At 40.1% G+C, this 13,685-nt stretch overlaps 1 protein-coding gene and 1 long non-coding RNA gene across 23 annotated transcripts in view; one reads left to right on the top strand and one right to left on the bottom strand.

Moving 5' to 3' along the window:
* The window catches only part of PCBP2 (poly(rC) binding protein 2), a 26,076-nt gene extending 14,839 nt beyond the window's left edge, over window positions 1-11,237 (bottom strand). For 3 of the 22 annotated variants that reach the window (XM_058165677.1, XM_058165678.1, XM_058165682.1), the window contains exons 1-8: window positions 10,981-11,235; window positions 8,053-8,195; window positions 7,644-7,667; window positions 7,520-7,552; window positions 7,091-7,207; window positions 4,349-4,480; window positions 3,148-3,276; window positions 2,292-2,366 (exon numbers count right to left, since the gene is read on the bottom strand). In XM_058165677.1, coding sequence (XP_058021660.1) covers window positions 2,292-2,366; window positions 3,148-3,276; window positions 4,349-4,480; window positions 7,091-7,207; window positions 7,520-7,552; window positions 7,644-7,667; window positions 8,053-8,121 — 579 coding nt within the window. In that variant the 5' untranslated portion in view covers window positions 8,122-8,195; window positions 10,981-11,235. Of the gene's footprint in view, window positions 1-562; window positions 650-2,291; window positions 2,367-3,147; window positions 3,277-4,348; window positions 4,481-7,090; window positions 7,208-7,519; window positions 7,553-7,643; window positions 7,668-8,052; window positions 8,196-10,980 lie in introns of all 22 variants that reach the window. The other 19 variants (XM_058165672.1, XM_058165673.1, XM_058165667.1 and 16 more) reach the window with 13 other exon arrangements.
* LOC131189541 (uncharacterized) lies at window positions 10,694-13,685 on the top strand. The gene is made up of 3 exons (XR_009153067.1): window positions 10,694-10,754; window positions 13,039-13,142; window positions 13,621-13,685. It is a non-coding gene; the product is annotated as an uncharacterized LOC131189541 (long non-coding RNA).

Here is a 13,685-nt window from a genome sequence, read left to right as displayed (position 1 = left end):
TAGCAGAGGACTGGATTGTGCTACAAGCCCTCCTGCCCTACACATTCTGCATTCTGCATGACTCAAAGGGAAGATTAATTACTTCCTATACCTCCAACTGTTTTAACAGCTAAGAAGAACCAGCTGGGTGTTCGTCCCCATCCCATCCTCTTTAAAATTTTATGGTGGACTACTACAGTCAGGCACTGGATGGCAGAAATACATCTGGAAGAATAAGGAGAAAGCAGCAGCCAGCCAAACACGATGGAGTAACCCTACTGAAGAAATCCAGCAAGGCAGTCACTGTATGGGGACTTGCTTAACACTAAGTGAAGCTTTGGAAGAACTTATCTCTCACTGGTAGGGCATGGGGAAATATAAGGCTCTGGTTGGAATTGGCCAAGCAGTTGCCACCTGCAGGTCTGCCTACTGGCCTGCCAGGTACTGTTTGGTGGCCTTAATCCAGTTCCCAATGAACAGGAGTTCACAGCACAAGCCGCCACCACCAATCTTGCCACCCTTGTTGGCAGTCTCAAAGAGGCCAAGGATTGAATGGGCCATGGAGACTGAACTCCCCTCTCACCTCTTGAGGTGGTCCCTCCAGGTCAGAGTTGAGGCACATTGATGGGGCGGTGTGGGGGTAGCTTGCACTGCCGCTGCTGTACCTGTCCTGTGGATAAATAGAGGACTTCAGTCTCCAGGGCTGTCAATCCGAAACCTTTCGCTAACACCAAAGTCACATAAAACTTACTCTGATCAAGGGTTAATCTGTACTAGGCAAATGCTGGCTTAATCTTACTCAGTAGCAAAGACAATGTGAGATTTCCCTGAGTGCAAACCCCAACTACCTTCACCTTCTGGGACAGGGGGACTGCATGAATACAAAGTGTCTTATTCTAATGGCATTAATGGGACTACTCTGCCACAAGATCAATTTCTAGGATGCAAGTGACCTACTTCAAATATCTTCGATAACCTCCCAAGTGCCTCTGCACTGTCAATTAATTGCTTAGCAAGCTATCAAGAGCTTCTGGAAGGTAGGTAATATGAATGGGGCAAGGAAGAGGAAGGGATTGAGGCAAGAACAAGATCACGACAGCACCTTTCCCCCAGCAAGTTATCCCAATGTAAGTAGTGTATGAATGTATAAAGCACTGGGTACACTGCAGCCAGGCCTGTCCAGCTGCTGCCTCTACATTTCTGCTGCTGACTGAAATCTATTTCCCAGTGCCATCACTGCTTATCTTGACAATCTCAGGCTGGCTTAGTCCACTTGACCCAATCCATCTCTGAAGCACCTGAAAATTAATGCAGCCCTTTTCAAAAAAAAAAAAAAAAAAGCTTAAAGGTGGGCCTTGAGGCACTGTGCTCAAAAGCAGTTGAATGACTATATGTTCCAACTCCACATACTCAAGAGCCTGCCTTGGACACATAGTTCTGAGACACCCGCTTTTCCGAAGTGCATGCTTCAACCTCAAACCAAATCTATCTAAAATGATTGTGAGGATCTTCAAGTCCAGCTAAAATATCTGAGCACTCACAGTCCACCAAGTGAATGTCATTGAAAACGCTTAACTAGTTATAGGATTCCAGCCAGCTGAGAGACTGAAGTCATGCACTGGCCATAACAATTGATCAGAAAATTAACATATTTGTGCCTCATATTCCTGGGTGTTTGAAGCAGAATAAAATAATTGCACCCCAAATCATTTATTTTTAAACTAGCCACAGGTACTTCTTTATATATAATTAAAAAGAAAGTGGCACTCATTTCCTTTTAAAAGGATGAAAAAGGTTAAAAAAAAAGAAGTTATTCCCAGATACTCCCGAATTTGTGCTCAAAGGTACGGTGGTATCAAACAGCAACTCCTTGATTTCTCAGCCCTCTAGAACACAACTCTCCCAATGTCCACCCGTCTCATTTCAGCCCCTGCTGCTTTTTGAACTATGGTTCTGCAGAATTAATAGTCTATTTAATAATCACTAATTTGAATGCTGACTCAAGATTGAGGGGCCAGATAAAAAGAGATTGCAAACAGTCTTATGCTTGGAGTGGATTATAAATGCCAACAAAATCCTGCAAACCACAGTGCTGACTACATTAATTTCCCAAAGAGACCAGAGTTTTGTGAACATTTGAGAGCAGCCTCCAAAGAACAAAACCAAAGCAGCAGAGATAGCACTGTGCTGGCCAGATGGGCAGCACAGGTGATAAGCATGCAGAGTAGTTTGATGTGTGCTGGCAGTGTTGAAGCTTGGTAGGCTACTGCTGTTTTGCCCTCACCCATGCCCAACAAGAGGAATGGCCTTACCTGACCGCCTGCAAAGATGACAGGAGAACTGGATGGCTTGGGTCGATAGGGGATGGTGACACCCTTTGGGGGAGACTAGATCACAAAGAGTCAAAGGAAAAACATGGTTAATCAATAGGGACTTCTTAGAGACACTGAGTATCTGCCAGAATACTTAAATAACAGACTGAACTACATAATTAACTGATCTATCTATGGCTTCTACAATTCTTTGATTTGTCTCTGAACAGTAGTCTTCTGCAAAAGGGAAAAAAAATACTCTTGCTGCCCGAAAGCAGTTTCCTTGTGGCATGAGTTCTCAGGCAAGAGTCACCTCCTTCAACAGATACAAGTATAAAAACAGAAATGCTATAGTTTAAAACAGGACAACTAGGTAATCTAGAAGCAAATAAAGTATTTCTACAAAATGAAGACAAATGACATAGAACTGTGACGATAAGAAAATATTTTACTGAAAAACATAGCACTGATTTTTTTTTCCATCTTCCCCTGGAGGTATGTGCAAATAATTGAAGAGACAGTTCAACTTTCTGGCTAATCAAGACAATGAACTAATTAAAATGGTCTTTTAACAATTGTAACCCTTTGAAAAATCCTTTGTCTAAATGACATTTCAAGCACCATTTACACGAATCACCCTGCTCCTAGAACAGGGGTATATGCTTTCTCCTTCATAAAACTTTCTTGCTGAGCAAAAATAAAACAGCAATTCAGCTGACAGCATGGGAATCTTTTATCAGCTGCTCAAAATAAAAAAATCAACCTGCCACTAGGCAATGACCCTGTCCTCTTTGCTCTTCTTCTGTCATGTACTTTCTATGTGTAAGTGTTAAGCCTTTATAAAAATAAAGATTACCTCCAGCATGACCACACAGATCTGTTTGACACACTCAATGATGGATTGTGGAATCCCAGCAATGGTGATTGCTCTTTCGGTAGAGTTGGGTAACATGTCTCCTGCCACTTGGACCTGCGCCCCTGTGCTCTTAAGATTAAAAATAAAAAAAATCAGGTATTTTGCTTCATGATTTATATGGTTTATACCTTCCCACCTACCCCCCACAAAAGATAGTAATTAGTACTATTAGGAAAGATACAAATTTATTGGAAGTTATTGTTACAGAAAAAGATAATTGCAGAATAGTTCCAGTATAATATTCAAGAGTCCTCTTTTTTAAATTGTTTTCACTTTTGGTTACAGAATAACCTTGTAAATATTCCAGGATGACTCTAAAAGAGTAATTAAAATGAGAGTTATTAATTCCCACCTTTTTTTTTGCACTTATATTTTTGACATACAATAGTGTTGAACTGACATTTGGCAGCTGTAGATTTTAATCTGATATTAAGTAAGGATGATTGCAATGTGGTATACTACACAAATACTTTAACAAAATAGTTTAACAAAGATCAAGATCAACTGTTGTGGGCAAAGTTATTTCTAGGCTTAATTCAACTTCAAAAAGATGCTCAAAAATAGAAAACCATGCACATTCATAACTTTTCTAGAATGGTAGGAAAAAACTAATTTACTACAGTTAGAGGTAAATTACCCAATTCTAAAGCAAAAGAATTTTTCTGTTTTTGAAAGTCCTTTATGTTTTTAACCAGGGCAACACCCTGACAAAATGTAATTGCCAATGTAATTCAGTAGTTCTATATGCTTCAATCCACACAGCCATGTACTTAATTTTTTAATGGAAGGGGTTATCCAAATGATGTTGATCATCCAAGATGTAATGAGTAAAGTCATGGGGTGCAGTGAATGTCAGCATAACTCTGACATTCATTAAGATATTATTTTATTTGACACCAACTTATTGCTAGAGATAAAAAAGTGGAGAATGAGAAGAGTAGAATGTATTGAGCTTGGTTTCAGCCATCCCCTATTGTCAGTTTCACGAGCACTAAATGGCTGTACTATACAGTATTAAGCAGAATGGTGCATAGTTAATGGAAAACATTCATGTGTACTGCATTTGGCAAAAGATGAAATAATGAGTGTATTTTTTTCCACAGTAAACTATCTCACAATCCTAGCAAAACTGAGTACCCACCTCTCTTATCTCTTTGATTTTGCATCCTCCTTTCCCAATAAGAGAACCACATTGGCTGGCAGGTACCACGAGTCTCAAAGTAACAGGGGGCCTGCTAGAAGCTGTACTATTAGTCATTGAGCTGCTGATGTCCTGAAAACAGAGGTTAACAAACTTTAAATAAGCAAAGTTTCAACTGTAGACTGTGTTGAAGCCCTCTGCAACTCGTGTTTCAAGAAGCTAAACTCTCCTGCATCATGTCCTCAGTAAATTATTAGCAGCGTTCCTAACAAGGGAAATTCTAATGAGGTAAATACATACTCTTTAATTCTTGGGCCATCTTAAGAAATTTCTCCCATAATTTCCCTTACAATATGAAAGAATATAAAATGTCTTCCAACATGTATAGAATTAAATTCTTATTCAGCATATTACAAATAATTTTTATTTCACATACTGTAACAGGGAAAACACTCATAATATGAAAATATGTCAGTTCTAAAACAGGCTAAAGTCTTCCTATCCGTCTCAGCTATCAGACACAAAACCCTGCTTACAATGCTAGTATTTTTATTTGTGAAACTTCAGTCATGATATAGATACCTGCATTATCTTAAAAACCTAAACTCAATAGCTGCAGTTTTCTATTAAGCAAGCTAAAATTTCCATGCCAAGAACAGTAAAAATATATATTTCACTACTCAAAGACAAGGGCTGAAGCTTTGAAGAGACAATAGAGCAAGCAAAAAAGGTTGTTTCAGGTTGTAAAAGCTTACTGAAATTGTATGTTTAGATGCTGACTTTCAAGTTAAGAAGCCTGTTTTAGCATACCAAATTTGAAACATTCAAATGAACATCCCTTTAATATTTGCTTTACATTGGAAATAAAACTTTTTTTTGAAAAAAAAAATTGCTTTCCACTGAAGGTTACTGTTTTTTAGTTTGAAATTTTAAACTATATTCGTATGCTTTATTATTTGGTAGACCAAGGGAATGATATTGAAGCAGCAGGGTCAGTGAAGTCAGCCAACTGAAGTTAAGAAAATGACTTCACAAAGCTGCTAATTTTAGGAGCAACTCAAAACTGTTTTGCTAGAATATTTATTCTGATACTAAAAAAAATGTTGTGTTTTAGAACTGACTTTCTTCCAGGCTTGCTTCTGAAATTATATCCAACGTGAAGATGAAAAAAAAAGCTATCTAACAAAATGTTCACATCTGCTATTTCAGTGGAAAAAGGCACTGCAGGACTATAGTAGACTGTTCTTTCATTTCCAGCCTGGAAAAAAACCAATATTGTACAGATTTAAGAGGAAACAAAGGCAAATGCTTGCTCCATTTCTCCTAACATTGGAAGAAACTGAGACACACCTTATTTATTGCTAATTATTCTAATTGGGACAAATCCACTCTGTACCAGGCATGCACAATTTGTAGATGGGAAAGGGACACACTCACAAAGTATAAACTATTATAGGCTACAAAGAAGTACATGGCACACTAATTGGCTACAGCAAAGCAGCAGCAGTACTGGAGAGGCCTAGAGGTGCTAAGCAGCACATCTCCTGCAGCAGCAAATTTATTGACTTAAAAAAAAATACCAGCAGACATATAGGGCTACTGGCCATATGACGCGCAAGCCTGCTCTATACTCCGAGGCAGCTCAGGAGAAGCATCAACTGAAATTTTCAAAGGTTAAAAAGAACTATTGCTATTTTTGTCTATTTATTGAGACCAAAGCTCAATAATATATGACAGATATGAGAAAATTCTCTCAAGTGGCTATAATTTCATAGAGCCAATTTGGTGGAGTAGAGTAGAGCAGAGCAGAGCAGAATAACAGAGTTGGAAGGACCTTGGAGGCCTTCTAGTCCAACCCCCTGCTCAGGCAGGAAACCCTACACCATTTCAGACTAGTAGTAGTTAAGGTGCTGCCTTAAGGTGCTGATTTCTAGGCTTCCCATAAGCATAGAAGATAGCTAGGTGACTAAAAAAGTCTGTTGCTCTCTTAGCACAACTCACTTCACAGGGTTGTTGTGAGGAAGAACATGCTGCCAGAATATTAGCTATGATTGCTGCCTCGTCATTTATATGTAACTATATATGTACAGATGTACATAGCAGGATAAAAATATAATAAATTGAAAATCTATAATACAGATTTGTTACATTTCTTATTTCTGCAAGTAGAAGGAACGCTTTGAAGAACAATTGTAGCCATTCTTCGAAACATCTCTCAATATTGTATCAGAGTGGCCCAGAGATTTTTTAAGAACTCATGGGATTGTGTGAGGAAACTAATTAACTTCTTTCCCCCTTTGAGTATATTGTAGGATGAGAACCATTAGTCTATGGTAGGATCAGGAAAGTCCAATAACATTTTCTCCAGCCAACAATTTTGTCAAAGTAAGTAAGCTCTACACCTTATGAAACGAGCTGTAGCTCACAAAAATGTATATCTGCTAAGAAAATTTGTTAGTCAGAAAGGTGTGATGAGACTGAGGCTTTCCCTCCACCCTTTGAATAATATCATCATTTTATAATGGGAATCTACTCAGCTTAGTATCCTAATATTTTTGAATAAGAAACAAAATCTATCATTTTAAAAAATTATTTACTTCATAAAAATGTGGGTTCTAAGACAAAAAATTATCTCCAACTTTAAAACTTCTCAAAACAGTTTCAATTCATGCTCATTACCCCAAATGCCTTTCATGGTCATATCCTTAACCCATCAAGGATCATCTAATTAAATTAACACACCTCTTCCAGTTTATCAATAATCATAGCAAAAGCTTTGAAGATGGCATTAGTGGGTCCAGCAAGAGTGATAATCCGTTCTGGGCAGTTCCCTTCTGAGATGTTAATCCGTGCACCACTCTAAAAAGAAAAAAAATGAATTGCTAGACAATAATGCACCACTTCTTAGGATTGCACTAAGATTTCTGGGATTTCTTTTTAAGTAAGCATGCTAATGTTTGGACTGGAGCCGCCTTGTGAGTTTCACCTCTGATCCGCTTCACCTTTTTCCCCCATAAAGTTCTCAGTCCAAATTTATCTGGAAACAACATCCAGATAAAACAAAGCGGGTATAGTACAAGAACAACATAATTACTGATGTTTAGTTAAGAAGGCCCATATTGCCCTATTTATCAGGTCCATTTTGTTTTCCCTTTATCCTTTGAAACTTACCTCTTCACGCATCTTCTTTACAGACTCTCCTTTCTATGCAGATGGGGAAAAAAGAAAAAAGCTTGTCAAAACTATTGTTACACAAATGTGTGTAAGAAAATACTAATTAAATTGTGTCACATACCTTCCCAATGATGCTTCCAACCTCCTGAAACAGCAAACATGAAAAGTTATATTTTTCAATAATTTAACAAATGTCCATAACCATAAGTTCCCAAACATTATGCTTATAAGTCCTAGATTTTCAAACAAAAATATATTTATTTTTACAATTAACAAGAGGAACTTAAATTCAATTTGATAATCTCAAAGCTGATTGAAATAATTGTACTGGAAGAGGATTTAAATCAGCATTTTGAAGATATACTTAATCAAGTTAAATTCTACTTTCCCTTCTTAGGGGTTAAGAGAACAATATAAGGCATGCCAAGAGCAAGCAGATGTTTTAATCTGATCAGACAACTGGATTTTCCAAGGCATTTACTGTGACCTAGTTTTATGTCAAGACAAAGAACATGGAAAGCTGCAATTACCTTCCCATGCATAAGTAGGCGAATAGTAAGTGTAACATTTAAACCTCCTTCAATTACGCCGGTGTCCATCTTGAGTTGTGTTCAGTTAGGTCAGGCTTAGTCAGTGGTCAAATCTTTGGTCGCTGGGAGAAAAAAAAACCGCACTGTAATAGAAAAATACCATTGCATCACCCACCAGTTCATTGGAACCATTTCTACTCTGTCTTTAATGTATTATTTGAAACATCAGTTTTTTTAAATATAGCTTAACAAAAATACACCAAGGGATGTAGGGTTTTCTCCCATTTTAAACTGTAACTTTGCCATAACTCTGAGCAAAGAAAAATAATAATAAATTACGGTACTCTACTGTTTGGAATGGAAAAGAAATATTAAAATTATTTTAGAAGAAAAGAAAAAGATGCAAATTTGTGTTCATTTTAATCCCATCTGGACATTAGCTTGATAGAGTATGCAATGCCTGAGGCTCATTGGAATCCTTTGATTGTGGATACTCTATGTCAGGGCTGTCGAACACACGCCCGCAGGCCAGATGTGTCAGGTTCTGGCCCTATCCCCGCCCAGTTTAGTGAAGGGGGAAAAGTCATGTGATACATCATGTGACACCGTGATGAAGCGAGTTTGACACCCCAGCTGTATGTCTTAGCATTGTGTACTCACAGTAACATCAGTTTGACAGGAGAGAATGGGCCAAAGTAATCCCTACATCTACAGATTTCCAGGTGCTTTCTCTTAAGAGTTGATACTCTAAGATAAATTTTCATCTATATGTTTATTCATAAAATATTCAGATAATTTGGAAATTAAAATGTTCATGTTTACCAAAAATATGGATTATAGTTTGATGCTTGAAATACTCAAGTCATAAAGAAAATAGATCCCCCTTAAACAATTTGATTTTCTATTCCACCCCAGGCCCCCCCTTTCCCAATTTTGCTAGGATAGAGATCAATTGTCATTTTCAAATCCACAACAAACCAGTTTCTCCATTAATTCCTACTTCTGACAATTTCTGCATTAAGAATATTGAAATAAAATTATTTAAATCTGACAATGTACAGCCTTGGTTGACCAACTGTATCAGTATGCAACTCTTAAATCACGTTTTATATCATACCAATTTTAAGCACCAAGAACCCTCAATCTTGAATCTAATAACTTCTGAGCATGTGCAATATGCTTTTCTTATGCTACTCACTCAACACTACAGGAAGCTACAACACTTTTTTAATTAATGAAGGACAAAAATTACTTGTTCATTAAGATATGTATCAGTATTAAAGAGTCAGTCTGGTGTATTTGGTGTATTATTAAGGTATCAGGTGAGAAACTGGGAGACAGTGAGTTCTAGTCACACACCTCAGCACAAAATACAGCTGGGTGACTTTGGGCCAGTCACTCACTCTCAACCCCAGAAAAGCAGGCAAAGGCAAATCACTTCTAAAAAACCTTGCCAAGAAAACTGCAGGGATTGCACATTGACTTGAAGGTACCAAAAAATAAAAATAAAAAATCAGTATTAAGAATATAGGACAGACATCAGAAATTGCTTTTTATTGTCAAGAATTAAAAATTGAAGTAAGGGGTTTTTTTTTGCTTACAGCGTAAAAATATACCATGAATAGAATAAAAGAACCATGATTTTACTTTATCTGCCACATTTCAGGTAAATTTCTATATTTTTAAAAGTGTATTATGCAACTCTCTCCCAAATCCTTATTTATGTCATTCATGTAACTCACAAGAATTTTTGTCTACATCAACAATTTAACACATTGGATTAATAAATCTGATGCCCATTAAAAGGAAGTCTGTTCTGCTTGTTTACAATTGTATTTAAAAAAAACCCTCACCCATAAGAATTTAATCTCCCAACTACTTTTTTTATTATTTTCCAATCATTGTTAAAGTTTCTAATGAGAGGATTTTCTTTTTCTTCCCTCTCAATGATTGGCCCAGGGATAGGGATGGTGGTGGTGGTGGTAAACAGATCAAGTGGCAAAATTTGAGCATACAGCCCAATTACACACATATTTCAGCTTATTCCACATTAAGTATTTACCAATATTTTTTTTTTAAGTATGCTAAATACTCCTAAATGTGTCGGGGGAGAGGGAGCAATGACCCCCACTTATTTTTAATCTAAACCCTACTCGGGTTTTAAAACAAAAAAAAAAACATTCTTGGAGGCAAAGTTCTTATACTGGGTCGACTTTTCCTCCCCAAACGACCTGAGAAGGCTTAAAAAGAGAATCGCAGTTAACGTTGAAGAGAGGGCGCTGTATCGCTGGCGGGAGGTGCTTTGAAATTACACAACACGCAACTCGGCGGCGGCGGCGGCTCCCTCCTCCACCCGCTCCAAGAGATCCGCCCGCCAGCGGGGCCGCCTCCATTCTCCCGACTCCACAGAGCCAAAGCGCGTTATAGCGTCAGCCTCGCCCTCCCTCCCACCCCACCCTCCAAAGCATAAACTCCGCCCCTCCCTTTCCCCCCTCTCTCCTCCCTCCCTCCCTCCCTTTCTCCCCCCTCCCTCCGACCGTCCCTCGCGCGGCCCGGGCCTAGATCCCGCCCAATGTGACGCAGCAACAGCGCGCGCGCCCCCCCCCACCGGCCCTGTGCGGCCTCCCCAGTTAGCGCGGCGGGGGCCCCCCCACCGCAAACACGCAGAGCGCTGATCGCGCGGGCCCCGCTCCGATACGCAGGTGGCAAGACGAACGCGGCCGCCCCTCCCCCCCCCGCGCCTCACACACGCACTCGGGCCGGATTAGGCCCCAGTAGGCCGCGCGCGCATCCCCCTGCTTCCTTAGTGACCTGGCCGGGTTGGGGAAAGAGGACTGGCGGAAAAGTGAAACTACTCGAGGCCGAGGATTGGGAAGGGGGTGGGTGGGTGGGGGTAAACACTAATCCAGGGTTAGTAGGAAAGCTTACCTGGCGGGATGGCTGGCCAGGCCAGGCCTCGCACGTCCGCTCGCTCTCTCGCTTACTGACTCGCTCGGGCGGGAGGGGGAGGGGATGGGACGGGGGAGCGGGAGGAGGGAGGGCGGGTGGTGCGTGGGTCTCCGGGGCGGGCGGAGGGAGCGGGACAGGGGGAGGGGAGGAGGAGGAGAGAGCCGGGGTGGGCGGGTGGGATGGCGGCGGCGGGAGGAGGGCAAGGGCAGCGGGAAGGGGCTGCGGCAGCTGCTCTTGCGGCGGCGGCCTCGGCGGGTCTGGGAGGGGGAGCTGGAGAGCGGGGCGATTTCAACCCCGCCTTGACCCGGAAATAATAAGATCCCTCCCCCGTGCGGACCTCTTGCGCGCTAGAACGAGAGAGAGGGGTGGGCCAGCGCGACTCTGCCAATTGCCGTTGTAATTTGGATCATAGAGCGGATACAATGATAGGCGGGCCTGGGACACCGGATAGAGCGTCTTCAATGGCGGGGGGTGCGTGATACCCCCTTCAGGCGAACTGCTGCGTAGTCTTCCGAAAGCAGCGTGGTGCGACTGACGAACTATGGAGAATCGCTGCAGGAGGAAAGGGATAGGGGGGAAAAAGCGGGCAGCCATCTATTTATCAACAGCGTATCTATAGTAATACTGCGGTTTCCAAAATTGCCTCCCTGTTAAGTCTCACAAGGGGGAGCGGAAGTATTCGGTTCGCTTTCGGTGGTTCTTGCTAACTTTGACGGAACAATCAGCAGCAACCCAGGACAAACATCGAAATATGTCCGTCTTACTGGCGATGGAGTCGTAGATAGAGCGCGCCACACCCCAGAAAAGTTCCTTAGTGGGTCTTTTTACTGTCGTTCTTGATTTTACCAATAATTCTCGACAAGGAGAGTAACTCAAAAGTCTCAGAGGCGTTGTAGGGACGGAGAATTAAAGCCGAGGTCCTGCTAAATCGTGTTTTTTGGCAACATCTCTGCTCGGCTAGATCCATTTACAAGAAAATTGTTTTGTTTGGAGAAACAGAAAGACATGGCATACTTTACCTAGGAAGAAGCTATGTTACAAGCACACTAGATTCGATGAAGATATCTAGGATTGCTCTGTAGGAGCAGAAGATGCAAAAAAATGGGACAGCGCCCTGTGAAAAAACAAATCTGTTCAAAACATATAGGTTCTCCCCTTAACTGAGGTTCACTGGTAACTTTTTTAATGTAGCCCGCTAAAGGGCATGGGAAGGGGCATGATTAATAATTAAAAGTCCGTGTTTGAAATATAACATAGCAAAATTAAGTTTCCATCAATTGAACGTCTCCAAATTAAAGACCAATGGTGCTTCACAATTCCAGATATATTTTTTTGAAAGTGGGAACAAATCAAATAAAACCTGTGAAGCGGTTTATACACACACATTTCTTACACTACAGAGAGGGTAGATCAAGCATTTATTTGGTTCAAAGTAAATGAGCCAGCTACATAATGATTGTGTACACTGTTCTATAGTACTGTATTCTGAATATATGTACCGTAGACAGTTAGTCCAAGAGTGGTAATCTGCCATTTGATGCTGCTAAACTTAACACCAAGACTGCTAAGAATTGTGATTCTGTAAATGTCTGCAAGGCTACAGCATTTCTAGCCTGTTAATCTTCAACTTGCCCTTTTTTTTTTTTTTTGGTGGCAGAATGTACTTGATTTTAGCTTATTTGGGAATAACATAGAATGAGCTTTTATTATGCTGAATATTATAAAATGGGCAAAGTTAACAAAGTAATGTTCCAGGCGTATTTACCTATGCTGGTGTATTTGTTTAGTTTTCAAAATAAATGCTGCATTCACGCGTGGAACCTGTGAAGCAAGCATTGGGTGTCTAAAAACCATGGAGAGAAGTGGAAATGGCATAAAATGATGAGGAGGTTGGGTGTGAACAGCTTCCCTTATTTTAACAGGTGTTAACTTTCACATATTGTTGCTGCAGTGTCTGTGATGTTCAAGCTTGCTAATTTATTCTCACAGGAACATTCAGCTATTCAAGGATATTGCATTGATCTTCCTTTTTTTCAGCATCTCTGTTTCAAAAGAGGTCAAACCTGTGTAAATTGAAGGGGTCTAAAAGCAATCACCTATAAAACAAAGGGAAAGGAAGTCCTGTTTCAAGGTATTTGTAAGTAAGTCTCTACCCATAATCACTATGTATGGATCGGGATTATCATGAGCTGAATCAGTGTTTGGTTAAGTATGGCCTGTAAAATAAGCCACAATTGGTTTGCTAAGAAAAAAAAACAATCCACATTACGGTTTAGCATAAAATGTAAATCCAGATTTTGGCTAATTTTCAGAAAAGAGACTTTCATATGGGCTGTGGAATTAACAATGGTTAAGTGCTAAAATACTGCCAAGAAATCACATTCTTTGGACTTGATTTTTTAATTCCTCCAACAGATTGGTGGTAAATCTAGGGTGGTGGTTTAAGGATGCTCTTGTCTTTCTAACTTTCTATATTTTTATAATAATGTGTAGATTTTTGGAAGGATTTTTACTTGTAAGGCAGCTAGAATTACTTGTGCAATGAAGTAAATTAGATAGGTAGTTATAGTAATGAGATAATGTTTTATGCAGAATTTAATCATTTTATTAATATTTCAGGCTGGAACTTGACACGAAACACAAGCTGACATTTTGCAAACTAAGCTGGCTGGGTTCACGTAACA

This window comes from Ahaetulla prasina, chromosome 2, assembly GCF_028640845.1.
Source record: "Ahaetulla prasina isolate Xishuangbanna chromosome 2, ASM2864084v1, whole genome shotgun sequence".
Classification (NCBI taxonomy): Eukaryota; Metazoa; Chordata; class Lepidosauria; order Squamata; family Colubridae; genus Ahaetulla; species Ahaetulla prasina.
Note: the sequence above shows the minus strand (reverse complement) of the source record. Positions and strands in the feature narration are given on the sequence as shown.